Genomic DNA, 14,937 nt, shown 5'->3' on the forward strand with positions numbered 1-14,937 from the left:
GATGTTTGTTTGTTTACTATATACTCCTAGGCTATTTAACCAATTGCTACAAAACTCAGCAGTTATATTTACATACTTCTAACTTAGATATTGCCATAATCTACTCGAAAATATCTGTTGAATTTCTGTAAATCAATTAATTTCTACATTCGATTTGCTTATTTACACATAGCACCATCTATTGGCAAAAAATTTAACAAAATAATAAACTAAATATAATTCTTGCAAAAACAGATATAATTTTAAAATATATATATATTACATTTATTTAACTACTGAGACAATGATATAGCACTGATATTACTGCAATAGGTAGCATGTAGCACTTGCCACAGATTTTTTCATTTCTGAATGGTACTTTCTTAATAAGTGTCCTCCAATAACCAAGTGGATAAAACCACCAAACTCTGGTAGTTAGTTAGTTGTGGGTTCAGGCATTGCCAACAGGCTGGCCATATGCAATTTTCTGGGTTTTGTTCACATTAATAGCATCCAGCTTCCTGTAAAAGTCTTACTGGGATGCATCCCACTTGGCAGATTGCTCACATGTCACATTACCATAACCAAATAAACCAAACTAATTCTAAGAGCAATTATTTATTGTGACATTATCATAATGCTGGGTTGAAACTTTTTTTTTGTATAATGTTCTGAATTCTTTTAGTAGTGTCTTGTCCCTGTACATCATACTTTTCCTGTTAGCAATAGAGTTGTGTTGGTCATCTAACTATTCAGGGGAAAATTTTGAATTGAAGTTTTCATTTCAAACCAGAAGTTTGTATATAGATAATCTGGGCCTCCTGCTCCTAAAGTTTCCATATTTGGTCTTGATTTTCATCTGTCTAACTCTTTTCTTGAGATTAAAGAAGGTCGGACAGCAGATGGAGGACCATGGAAATTTATAGGTTTACAATTTTTTCAAATTGCAGCCCAATAATTTTTCTATAAATGTGATATTTATGAATACTGTACATATTGCCCACATAGTTTATACAATCTGTTAAAAAATATAAACTCTTTATTATCACAAAAAAACAATTATTCTTGCATTTTTACAAGATTTTTTATTATTATTTAAACAAGTTTTATATGAAGTCTTTCAGACATTAAAGTTAGCAACTTTGATTACATGCTGGGGCACCACAACCTATCCAACACAGATTACTTTTCAAATTTTAATATAGACTAGTATTAATTAGTTGTTGACCATCTTTTCTTCCAGGAGGATGTCATTGACTACTCTTTTTATGGCCCAATTACTTCAACTCCCTTCTGCAACAGTCTCTTCTTCCTATTGGACCAGTAGTATCGTGGCATTCAAATAGGAAAATTACATAATACAAGGTTACTAGCGAGTACAAAATGTGTTTTAAGTGGATTTTGAGGGTGCTGATTTTAAATAGTTGATCTGTTTTCACAAAATATCATTGGTTGGCAGATTACTGTTTGATATTTGGCTGTGAATGGCATGAGTTTTTAGAGTTAACATTAGGAAAAAAAATGTGATATCTTAAAAAATTTAAGATTATCCAAGTATCGCAATAAAACGTGACAATGGTAGATTGATATAACCAACCTATATATAGCGTTTTTATTTTAATGTTTGTTATATTATAGTATTTGATTTATATAAGTACAAACATTAGCTTATATAAGGGTTTATCACACTGAGTGCTCAATCTAACACATTTTAAAAATTCTTTATTTCTCTACTGTACACAATTTAAAGAATTTTTCCCAATTAAAGATCACAGATGTGATATAGAAGGCATTTACATCAGCTCTATGAAGTGCTCCTTGGGGATTAGAATAAAGAGCACATAGCAGACATATAGCACTCCAGGAACACCACTGCGCTTGCCACTTACACCACTGACCTAAACATAGAGCTAGATTTTAATCATAAAGTGTACTTTCTAAATTTATATGTTCTAATAAGTGTATAACTTAACTTATGAAAAGTTAGTTACATTCAATTAACATTTTGTTACATTATCTGAAATATCTGTGCCAAACTTTTCAGATAAATTAAATAAAAGAATTAACTTTCTCATATGTTAACCAGGGATTGCTCTGGAAAACTTAAAAATATTGTCACAATTTTGCCAGTTTAAAATTTTTTTTGTCACTTCATATTGTTTATTGCCACCAGTTTTACTTACTAATTAATGCAGGTGCTGGTTGCCTTATCAGTTTGGCATTTCAAAAGCAAAAGTAACATGTTAAATTGTCACTTACAAGGAAGGAGAGGGCCAGAAGTTTTGTCTCTAATTTGAATGAAACTTGGTGAGCTTGTAGCCTTAAACACAAATACCTCCTCACTTAAATAATAGGATCCACTTTTCAAACATTTCCAAGGAAGTAGCCTATGAAAATTTAGTGTTTAGCTTATAAGAATTTGAAAGTTTCATGTCTAAGAGTGGTGATAGCCAAGTAAGAGACAATGCTCTGGAACTAGTTGATGTAGGACTGTAGTTTTTTATGTGTGACATTATTTTATTATTTTACCACATCATTAGCATTATTATTGCTATTATTATTCCTTTCATTTAAAGTTAATAAAATTTTTGGTATTATATAAAAAGTTACTGTTAAAGTATTTTATGATATATATTCTTATTCTTTCCATAATTTTAGCATCACATCTTTCTTATTGCAAAAAAACATCATGTTATTCCTCTAAACAAGATGCCTTAGCTGCAGCTGTTAAATCAGAACCAGAAGGTGAATATTTTGATTGTCCATCTGCATTTTTTCCTCCACTCGTTGTTCTTGATGATGACGATGAAGAGGAATCAATTAACGAATCCTTTGCCAAGTTATCTGCACCAAATATTTTACTTGAAGAAGAAAAAATACTTCCAATTGATGAAACTATATTAGAAGACCAAATATCAAAGGGTAAAATAATATAAATAAAATTTTATTATGTATTAGTTTTAACATATAATTCAAAACTAATTAAAATTGAATTCATATATATATATATATATATATATATTTACAGATTATAATGACATTTTTTTAATTGTTTTAGTAATATAACTTGTCAAATATTCTAATCTTAAATGCTTTTGGTCAAACCAAAAAAAATTTAATAATAATACAGTAGAGCGTCAATTATCCGAATCAATTGGGGACTGGGGTTGTTCGGAAGATCGATGTTTCGGATAACCGATTATGTATGAAAAAATATATTAATTTATCCCATCTTGACATTTTTCTCCATTGCGTTCATCATTGCGTCAAAATTCATCGCTTCATGTTGAATTTTCGTCGATGTTAAGCCTAACGAAGACTACTGTATTGTTAAAAATTATATTATTATTTTGTACGAACAAAATAAATATATTGAAAAATATAAAAACAATAAAAAATTATACTTCAGAAGTTAATTTAATATCAAAAACGTAAAATATTTGAGTAGCCCAAGACAGCCAAAGATTCCAGCATCACAACACTGACAAAAATTTAAATTTGCCGACTGGAATTCTTTCGGATGATTGACTTTCGAATAATCAACGCTCTTCTGTAATAATAATAATTGCAGTTTTGCAGAAAAATATTGCCATGAAAATTTTTACAAGTCTTTTTACAAGTTTATATATACATATGCCTACTTATATATTTGATTTTATTAAAAATGGTTTATAATACAAGTTAATTATAAAGGAAAGATTCATAATAATAAGATTTTGTTAAAAATGGTTTTTAATATTTTCTTCTCAATATTATTATTTTTAAATAATATTGAATATCAGCAAAAATATTTTATAAAACACTAGCTTACCCATTGCGCATTGCTGCGATCTCAGAAGAAAGGAAATTCAAGCAAACTTGTTATGATAAAATTCAATTTACATTTTATTATTTTTATTGAAACTTATTATTATTATTCATTTTCATCGGGAAAACATTTCAAAGTGTCGTTTCAATTCTATTTATTTATTGGAGGGTTTGTGGATACACGATATTTTTTGTTTTTCCGTCTGGTGTGTACACGAATAAATCGGATGGTTTTCCGATGCGTGAGCCGGCCACATACAGTTGTCCATGCGAGAAGCATGGATTCTCCAAATTTAGCCACACACTCGCTGCGATTGTCAGAAGTGCGATATTCCTCATTTTTATATATATTTTTAAATCCTTTATAATTTTAATTATTTAATTGCTCCTTCCTCTCTTCCTTGGCATGTTGTGAAATTTCTGATAGTTGGATAATAAACCGTTTTATTGTAATTTGTCTTTTTAAATTATTAGATGATATTAAAATTTGGAAAAGGGGATCCCTAGATCGGTAAAATAGGCGAATTTCCTTCTACAACTTCGGTTGTTGTTCGGTATACAGTTAAAGTTTTAACAAAGTTCGAGCGAATACGTAATTAGCAAAAAAAAGTTGAAATAAAGTGATTAAACAAACATTATTACGAATATCGTAAATAACAGTTCACAAATGCATATATAGAAATATTTTTTGAAGGGGGAAATGGTCTTCACAATTTGAAATCGATCGAACACACTGTGCTCGAATGCTCGTGTAAACGCGCGCCATCTATCGTAGGATAAATGTACTATGCCAAAAACCTTCGCGGGAGTGTATTAAAAAACTTTCCGAAGTTTTATGGCAATCGTACTATGCCACAAACCTTCGCCGGAGTATATTAAACAACTTCCCAAAGTTTCACGGCAATCGGATAAACGGTGTGGTAATGCATGAAGGACATAAGACAGACACACAGACAGACATTTTTATATATATAGATTATGCTTTTGATTTGGTATACTAGTAAACTATGAATTATATAGCTGGCCTCCATTTTTCTCATTTTGGGGAGACTATGATCTATAATTGATCAGCATAATGATAAGATATAGAACAATTCACTAAGGCAAACCACCTGTAAAAATCAGAAATCCTTGAATTCCTTTTATTAAATATTATTTGTATGTTATTTGTAAAATTTATTTACTGTAATATTTTATAAATCTATAAAAGCTTTTAAATATGATGTTTATTTATGTGATCATGTTCATTCATTACTGAAAAGGAATTCAATATAGAAGATTTATGTCAACTTATANATTATTATATTGTTTCAGGTGTTGTTCCTATAAAATCATTAAGCACAAAACCAATAATTGTTACTAATCCTCATATAAAACCAAATAATAGTGATAATTATGAAGTCATTATTATTGATGACAAAGACATAAACAAATCAAAATTTAGTAAAAAATGTTCAGTCTTAGAAGAGAGAGATGTATCTTTATCTATAGCCAAAGAAGTAATTGGTTATTCTTGTTTTGAATGTAAAAATAGTATTGAACAAGATCATTTCAAGTATGTATTATCTATAATTTCTTTACAGTACATAATATGATTTATAAGCAAAAAATTTAGCAAATATATTGAAATTATTAATAAATAATATTGATAATTTTTTAATTATTTTTTTACACTTGAAGACTAATTACAATATAAAAGACTAATATACATAATATCAGACTAATGATTCACCAAAATTTATTAGAATACTTACATGTCATTCATATTACAGTAAAACCTGTGTAAATCAAGAGCTGTATTCCAGTCGCTTATCTTTTGTCTCTTCTTTCAGAGATAAATGACATCAAAATGAGAGATGAGACTTGTCTTCTAAAAACAGAGACAATTCTGGTCACTAGTAACAATCTTGTCTTTGTTGTTGATGTCACGATTCTACCAAGTTGATTATACATGTTCAGGTTATCTGCACATGCAACACAATACAGAATTTTAACCAATAAAATTGTAAAATTTTCAAAAATGCAGAGTACAAAATTATATATCACATGGTAAGGAAAACATGAAGTTCAAATAAAGTATAGTTTTGACAAAGATATGTATTTGTTTTATAATGTTTTTATGGATTGTCTGTATTTTGAGTAACATCAGTCAGCCAGAATGTGAATGGATATTTGCTTTGCTTATTTGGGTTAAGTTACATTGTTCATACCCAAAAACATCTGTTATCACATTGAATAGGTTTCCAGTTTATAGTAAAACTTAACATAAAAAATCATTCCATTCTGAAGAATTTTTTTCATTTAAACAGGTTTTACTGTTATTCAGGTTCTGTTTTAGACAGGTTTTACTGTAATTTAACTATTTTAAGTTTAATTATTCATATTTCTAAATTATCTAATAATTAAATAGTTTAAAGGTGAATCACTAATCCAATAAATTTTGAAGAATTGTTAGAATTTGATGTTAATAACAGCACTGATTGTATTTATAATTATGAATAATATACTTTTAAAAAGTAAAAAAAGAAGTACTGTTGGATTGAAATAACTATATATTATAACGTGAGAGATATGACTGATACATTCCTGAAAATTATTCTGTTAGCTCTTAATAATATCTATTTGAATTACATTTTACTTGTAAAGCATTTTTAAATCATTTAATTTATAACTTTTAATATATTTTAGAAAGTTTTCTGTATGTAAGATATGTCATTATTCAACTAATTGCAATAAAGCATTCCTAAATCATATGGTTCATCATGAAAATAATTCAGGAAAACTACAAACCAAATCAAGCATACAGTTCAACCATCCAATGTTCTGTGTCTGTGGTTTTTCTCATTCCAATGCAGACATTCTTGGTGAGAATTATTTAAAATTTAATAAACAGTAAGAGATAAATATAAATTTAATAATTTATTAATCATTTAATCTACAGTTGATTTATAAAATATTGCCATAGATGAAAATAATAAATTATAAAACCAAATTGTCTTCCAGACTTTTTTATTGGACTAAGTTAAGGCTAATTAATAATCAGATATAAAGCAATTAGCCAAATTGTTTTGTATCTGATTATTAATTAGTCTTAACATAGCCCAATAAAAACATCTAGAGGACTATTTGATACTACAAGTGTATCAGATTGTATATGTTATTACATTATAACATGAGAAGAAATATAAAATTCTTTTCAGTTATTTATAAAAGAATTTTATAAAAATAAGAATTAGAAAAAATTTGTTTTAAAAATGACAATAGTTTTAATGACTTAAATGTAAAGATTATTATAAAACTTACAAATTACAACTAAATACAATAAACTTTAACTTGGATTCAAATCTTTTTTATAAAAATATAATATATCTTTCTTTTTGTTATAATGTAAATATAAATCTGGAAAGATGATTAAGGTTTTACAAAATCTTTTAGCAACTTCTGTCATCTTAAAAGTGATGCATATTTATATTTTAATTAATAAAAAAATTATGCAAAAACAATGTTAAATAAAATATTGTTTTTGCATAATTTTGTTTATTTATTTAGTAACAAGTAATGACACCCAGGCACCCATTTGAAATGCATATGTATTAATAATGTAATAATCATGGTTAATATTACTATACCAAACGTAAATATATCATTAATCTTATGTAAATTAATATATTTGTATAGACAAAAAGGATCAAATTTTATAAATCTATAAAAAAAAAAGTCATTTGCAAAATAATAGCTGTGTTGTATTATTTTTTGAGTTTTCCGTGTGATTAGATCTGTAAGATAATAATTTAATTTATATGTATATATAAATGAGGATGTTTGTTTGTTTACTATATACTCCTAGGCTATTTAACCAATTGCTACAAAACTCAGCAGTTATATTTACATACTTCTAACTTAGATATTGCCATAATCTACTCGAAAATATCTGTTGAATTTCTGTAAATCAATTAATTTCTACATTCGATTTGCTTATTTACACATAGCACCATCTATTGGCAAAAAATTTAACAAAATAATAAACTAAATATAATTCTTGCAAAAACAGATATAATTTTAAAATATATATATATTACATTTATTTAACTACTGAGACAATGATATAGCACTGATATTACTGCAATAGGTAGCATGTAGCACTTGCCACAGATTTTTTCATTTCTGAATGGTACTTTCTTAATAAGTGTCCTCCAATAACCAAGTGGATAAAACCACCAAACTCTGGTAGTTAGTTAGTTGTGGGTTCAGGCATTGCCAACAGGCTGGCCATATGCAATTTTCTGGGTTTTGTTCACATTAATAGCATCCAGCTTCCTGTAAAAGTCTTACTGGGATGCATCCCACTTGGCAGATTGCTCACATGTCACATTACCATAACCAAATAAACCAAACTAATTCTAAGAGCAATTATTTATTGTGACATTATCATAATGCTGGGTTGAAACTTTTTTTTTGTATAATGTTCTGAATTCTTTTAGTAGTGTCTTGTCCCTGTACATCATACTTTTCCTGTTAGCAATAGAGTTGTGTTGGTCATCTAACTATTCAGGGGAAAATTTTGAATTGAAGTTTTCATTTCAAACCAGAAGTTTGTATATAGATAATCTGGGCCTCCTGCTCCTAAAGTTTCCATATTTGGTCTTGATTTTCATCTGTCTAACTCTTTTCTTGAGATTAAAGAAGGTCGGACAGCAGATGGAGGACCATGGAAATTTATAGGTTTACAATTTTTTCAAATTGCAGCCCAATAATTTTTCTATAAATGTGATATTTATGAATACTGTACATATTGCCCACATAGTTTATACAATCTGTTAAAAAATATAAACTCTTTATTATCACAAAAAAACAATTATTCTTGCATTTTTACAAGATTTTTTATTATTATTTAAACAAGTTTTATATGAAGTCTTTCAGACATTAAAGTTAGCAACTTTGATTACATGCTGGGGCACCACAACCTATCCAACACAGATTACTTTTCAAATTTTAATATAGACTAGTATTAATTAGTTGTTGACCATCTTTTCTTCCAGGAGGATGTCATTGACTACTCTTTTTATGGCCCAATTACTTCAACTCCCTTCTGCAACAGTCTCTTCTTCCTATTGGACCAGTAGTATCGTGGCATTCAAATAGGAAAATTACATAATACAAGGTTACTAGCGAGTACAAAATGTGTTTTAAGTGGATTTTGAGGGTGCTGATTTTAAATAGTTGATCTGTTTTCACAAAATATCATTGGTTGGCAGATTACTGTTTGATATTTGGCTGTGAATGGCATGAGTTTTTAGAGTTAACATTAGGAAAAAAAATGTGATATCTTAAAAAATTTAAGATTATCCAAGTATCGCAATAAAACGTGACAATGGTAGATTGATATAACCAACCTATATATAGCGTTTTTATTTTAATGTTTGTTATATTATAGTATTTGATTTATATAAGTACAAACATTAGCTTATATAAGGGTTTATCACACTGAGTGCTCAATCTAACACATTTTAAAAATTCTTTATTTCTCTACTGTACACAATTTAAAGAATTTTTCCCAATTAAAGATCACAGATGTGATATAGAAGGCATTTACATCAGCTCTATGAAGTGCTCCTTGGGGATTAGAATAAAGAGCACATAGCAGACATATAGCACTCCAGGAACACCACTGCGCTTGCCACTTACACCACTGACCTAAACATAGAGCTAGATTTTAATCATAAAGTGTACTTTCTAAATTTATATGTTCTAATAAGTGTATAACTTAACTTATGAAAAGTTAGTTACATTCAATTAACATTTTGTTACATTATCTGAAATATCTGTGCCAAACTTTTCAGATAAATTAAATAAAAGAATTAACTTTCTCATATGTTAACCAGGGATTGCTCTGGAAAACTTAAAAATATTGTCACAATTTTGCCAGTTTAAAATTTTTTTTGTCACTTCATATTGTTTATTGCCACCAGTTTTACTTACTAATTAATGCAGGTGCTGGTTGCCTTATCAGTTTGGCATTTCAAAAGCAAAAGTAACATGTTAAATTGTCACTTACAAGGAAGGAGAGGGCCAGAAGTTTTGTCTCTAATTTGAATGAAACTTGGTGAGCTTGTAGCCTTAAACACAAATACCTCCTCACTTAAATAATAGGATCCACTTTTCAAACATTTCCAAGGAAGTAGCCTATGAAAATTTAGTGTTTAGCTTATAAGAATTTGAAAGTTTCATGTCTAAGAGTGGTGATAGCCAAGTAAGAGACAATGCTCTGGAACTAGTTGATGTAGGACTGTAGTTTTTTATGTGTGACATTATTTTATTATTTTACCACATCATTAGCATTATTATTGCTATTATTATTCCTTTCATTTAAAGTTAATAAAATTTTTGGTATTATATAAAAAGTTACTGTTAAAGTATTTTATGATATATATTCTTATTCTTTCCATAATTTTAGCATCACATCTTTCTTATTGCAAAAAAACATCATGTTATTCCTCTAAACAAGATGCCTTAGCTGCAGCTGTTAAATCAGAACCAGAAGGTGAATATTTTGATTGTCCATCTGCATTTTTTCCTCCACTCGTTGTTCTTGATGATGACGATGAAGAGGAATCAATTAACGAATCCTTTGCCAAGTTATCTGCACCAAATATTTTACTTGAAGAAGAAAAAATACTTCCAATTGATGAAACTATATTAGAAGACCAAATATCAAAGGGTAAAATAATATAAATAAAATTTTATTATGTATTAGTTTTAACATATAATTCAAAACTAATTAAAANATATTGTACTCAGTATATTATTATTTTTATTTGTAATTTAGTATGCACCGATACTTGCATCGGGCCTTTTGACTTGTCTTAAATAATAACAAGTGAGAGAAATTCATTAGTCTTTACCTTTTTTCTGGGCTTACCATTTTTTCCAATTCTCAATTCTCAAAAGAATTTAAATCTTTATTGTTGAATTAAGATTTTATAGAATTTTTTAATTTTAAATTGATATTTATAGAAAACTAATATTAAAGTTACTTCAGCATAATAGAGAACATTCTTTCTTATCGTTGCTCATGATGAAGAGCTGTTAGTCTTTATTTCTTTATTTAGACATAAAAGATTTTTTTTTTATTTTATAATATATTACAAAAATAAAATAATTGTTGTATTGCTTTTAAAAACAACTATCATACTTTCATTTGCATTTAATTATAAAACACTTGATGAAAATTTTTATGATGATCTGCAAACATTCTGTTATGATTAAATTATTATTTTATAGTTTTTTAACTATTCTTGCCATCCAAAGTTTCCTTGTGATAATTTTATAAATATTTTATTTAATTTTGTGAATTTGACCTACTGAACAGAACTCTAAACACAATCAAACTTCTCAACAATTTTTATTGATATCACTAGAGTGTGAGAATCAAGAGTATAGGTGTGATACCTATATCTCTTACTGACTCACAATCATTAGATTGGCTCACGGAACTTTTTATAGGAGGGCTGTTAAATCGGTTTAAAAATAATCTGGACTGTGAGGTTCAGATCTATGTCAGGATTCCTGGACACCAGTTAATCACATTTATATCACGCAGATTAACACGCATGTAGGGATCTGATTCTGATAATGATCAAGAGACATTTCTTTAACAATAAATAAGGAAAAACATTTAATAAACTAAAATAAACAAATTAATACAACATGGAAAGAATTAAGTAATTAAATACAATCGAAGAAGACAACAAATAAATCAAAATAACCGCAGAGAGAGTAACAGACTTATTTAACTGATACAATATCGAGAGAGAGAGAGCTCACAATTCATTAATAAACATACAACCTGTTTAGTTGACTTCTTCCTCTTTTGTATTTGTATTAGTCGAATACATCTTCAGTTATAAGGTTCTCATATTCCTATTCATGGAGAGGCATTGATAATCTCGATATTAAAATAATTTTCTATGTTTCTAACTCATTATCCACTCGATAAGATACAACTATGGGCGTTGGCCTTATGGAGCTTGTATGGATTTCGTCTTCCTCATCTGGGATCTGTTGATGAACTCCTCGAACTCTGCCAAACTCTGACTATATCTCTTTGTTTACGACCAATCATCATACTGTTCTTCATCCATGTGAACGGATGAAAAGGGGAAGAAATGAGGGGTCGTCGATTCCCATCATGGCGAGATTTTTAACAGATAAGGGAAAAACAGAGGATGCTTCTACTTCCGTCGAAGGAAGTGGCTCTTTTATCTGCTTTCCCACGCTAGAAAATCGTTATTTTCTCACCAAATGAAAGAATATTTTTCTACAAAATTTAAACTATATTTTTAAATTATCATTTAGACCCAGGGGCTATTCGGATCTCACAAGAGTGATATCAATAAAAAATTCAGATATATGAGATTTCAGGATTTATCAAATCTTTTCATCATAATTCTGCACTATTCTTACTTTAAACTTAACAGCAAATTGTATGCATTAACTGCTGCAGTGTTGGACAACAATTGAAAAAAATTGGGTTGCATCTGTTATCTTGGCTTTAGTGTATTTGGCTATCTGTTTGTAAGTGGCCTGTAGGATCAGGTTGAAATCTACACTGATATGAATTTTCTTATGTTTATTTTTCTTCTCTTAAGACTTGTGTTGTTGGGTATTCAACTGAGAAGTATGAACTAGACTAGGAACCAGTGTTCTGCTGTACCCATGTATCCTGGCTATGTTGTAAATGTGCTCCAATTCATTTTTAGTGTCACTGGAGTAGTGCATAAATGCCCTTTTAACCAACACCCTAAAAGTAGCAACTTTATAGGTATGGATTGTTGGAAATGGCAAGAATAAATAGTGGACAATATGTTGGTTTATAAAAACTGCTGTCTCTATATTATTGTTCTTTAATAAAAAGTTGAAGAAATAGGCTTCCTTATTGCCAATCTGGTCCAACTTCCGAATGAGCCTATATGAGTTATCATTGAATTTTTGTAAAGTAATGTCAATGTCTGTCTTAGATTTCATTAAAAGTAAGATATTGTCTACATACCAGGTATCTAGAATAATACCTGGTAGGAGCTCCTGCAATGTGCTAGCCTCCATTTTCTAACCACCAACTCACATAAATCTACTGATAGTGGGCTACATATTAGCACAATGCATTTCTGTAAGTATGTTTGCAAGTTAAAGTTAAAAAATGGGGGTGTAACAGAGAAGGTACATGTACATCACCACCAGGATTTGGTAGTGATGTACATGTGCTGAAGGCACTATGTTAAATAAGGCATCTCTTAAAGTGCAAAAACAGGGTTCTAGTCTGATGTACAGAAACATGGATACAAAATCAAACAGAGATGTATTCAGTACCTATTAAAGTAATGTTTTTAATTTAGCCACAAGCTGAAAAGGATTTTGGACAATGAACTTATAGGTTTAAGGTGGTTGATTAGCAGATTACGTACCCTTTTTTCTAAGCCCATTGCAGGCAAACTTGTTTTGTCAATAATTGGACACAGTTGTTTACCTGGCTTGTTGGTCTTTGCAAATGCAGAGTTGTAGTATGTCTAGGAATCGTATAGTGGTGTGGCTTAAGTTAAGAATTCTGGCCAGGTTTGTGTGCATCAGACAGATAACACTATTTTGCAATTTGTGTACATTGTTTGAAAACAATCAGGAAAGAAGACTGCAATAAGACTATGGAATGCCAATTCATTGACTATGTACAAAATTGTAAAATAGAGTTATCTGTTTAATGCAATGCAAACATACAAAAATGTGATGTCCCAATGGGTACCAATAACATACATCTTAATATAAGAAAAATGAAGTCTAAACAAATATGATTTTTCTTGTATTCATTTAGACCTCATTTTTCTTAACTGGCTCTATTAACTGGCATCTTTTTAACTGGCTCTATAACTCACATACAAACAGATAGCCAAATACACTAAAACCTAGATAGCATACAGAAACAACCCAACTATTTTTCAGTTATTGTCTGACACTAAGGATAAGCCTAATGAAAACAACATACTCAGGGTATGTTGTTATAAGATAGCAAATTTTACAGAAATCTTACCTACATGGGGTCTGCTAATAGGTCTTGGATTTGTAGGATTGCAGAACATAAATATGTTATATCTAATAATAAATGCACAACTGCACTAGCCCAGGGTAACAATCAACTGGGAAGATACAAAACTAATTAAAAAATCTTTGATTTAAAAAAACTAAGAACACTTGAGGCATAGGGAAATTTTAAATATTAATGATTAACATAAACTGTATAAATAAAAATCATGATCAAGATTATTATTTATACATATTCAATCATGATCAATGATCATGAGAGAATATCTATGTCATGGTGATCATTTGTAGACAACCCTCTGAAAGAAAATAATACTGTAGCAATGAAAAATGCACATGTGATTCATCAGCCATTAAATAAAAAAACTGATAATATTTAGGATTACATTTTAGGTAAAAATTGCTATTATATAATAATTTTTTGTTATAGGTAAATGGATATAATTTTAAAAAAATTCTGTAATTATTTAAATACTGTGACATACTGTAGAAGAACAATCTCAAAAACATTCTAAATTTGGAATTCTCAGTTAAGTTTCTTCTGTGTAAAACCTGACACAGGCCTCTGAAGAAGACTGAAAACATTTTGCTATTGTAAAAATTAAAAGACATTTTCCTGCTGGAAGAGTGTTTAAGAGTGTTTGTTATATGAGGTTTGCTGGAAAATTCATGAACTTTTTAAATTATGCACCAATCAATAATTGAATCTGAATGCAGCTTGCACAGCTCTCTAGTGGCAAGTTTTGTGTACTATGTGCCAAGAGCAGTTAGTTTTGTCTTTATTTGTTGTGTTACATTTTTGTCATTCAATCCTACTGATGTTTAGATCTAACATTAAGCAGGCAAACACGAACAGTAACAAAAAAGAACTTTATTAGAAAAGGTTAGAACTGTCACAGACATCCTCGGGAAACACCCGGACAAAATCCAACAAACTTTCGCGCCTTTACTTTTTTTTTGACGTTGCCAGCCACTCTTGTTGGCAAGTGTTGCCAGACAGAGTTCATGATCTTGGCAAGTGTTGCCAGACAGTGTTCAGGATCTCTGGCGCTGGCGGCCACA

At 29.4% G+C, this 14,937-nt stretch overlaps 1 protein-coding gene across 6 annotated transcripts in view; it reads left to right on the forward strand.

The window, feature by feature from the left end:
• The window catches only part of LOC111626616, a 156,142-nt gene that overhangs the window by 136,219 nt on the left and 4,986 nt on the right, over nt 1-14,937 (forward strand). For all 6 annotated transcript variants that reach the window (XM_023370059.1, XM_023370062.1, XM_023370060.1 and 3 more), the window contains 4 exons: nt 2,638-2,901; nt 5,101-5,341; nt 6,475-6,650; nt 10,241-10,504. In XM_023370059.1, coding sequence (XP_023225827.1) covers nt 2,638-2,901; nt 5,101-5,341; nt 6,475-6,650; nt 10,241-10,504 — 945 coding nt within the window. The remainder of the gene's footprint in view (nt 1-2,637; nt 2,902-5,100; nt 5,342-6,474; nt 6,651-10,240; nt 10,505-14,937) is intronic.

The sequence above is a fragment of the Centruroides sculpturatus genome, unplaced genomic scaffold (assembly GCF_000671375.1).
Source record: "Centruroides sculpturatus isolate CEXI.00-Female unplaced genomic scaffold, Cexi_2.0 scaffold362, whole genome shotgun sequence".
Lineage (NCBI taxonomy): Eukaryota > Metazoa > Arthropoda > Arachnida > Scorpiones > Buthidae > Centruroides > Centruroides sculpturatus.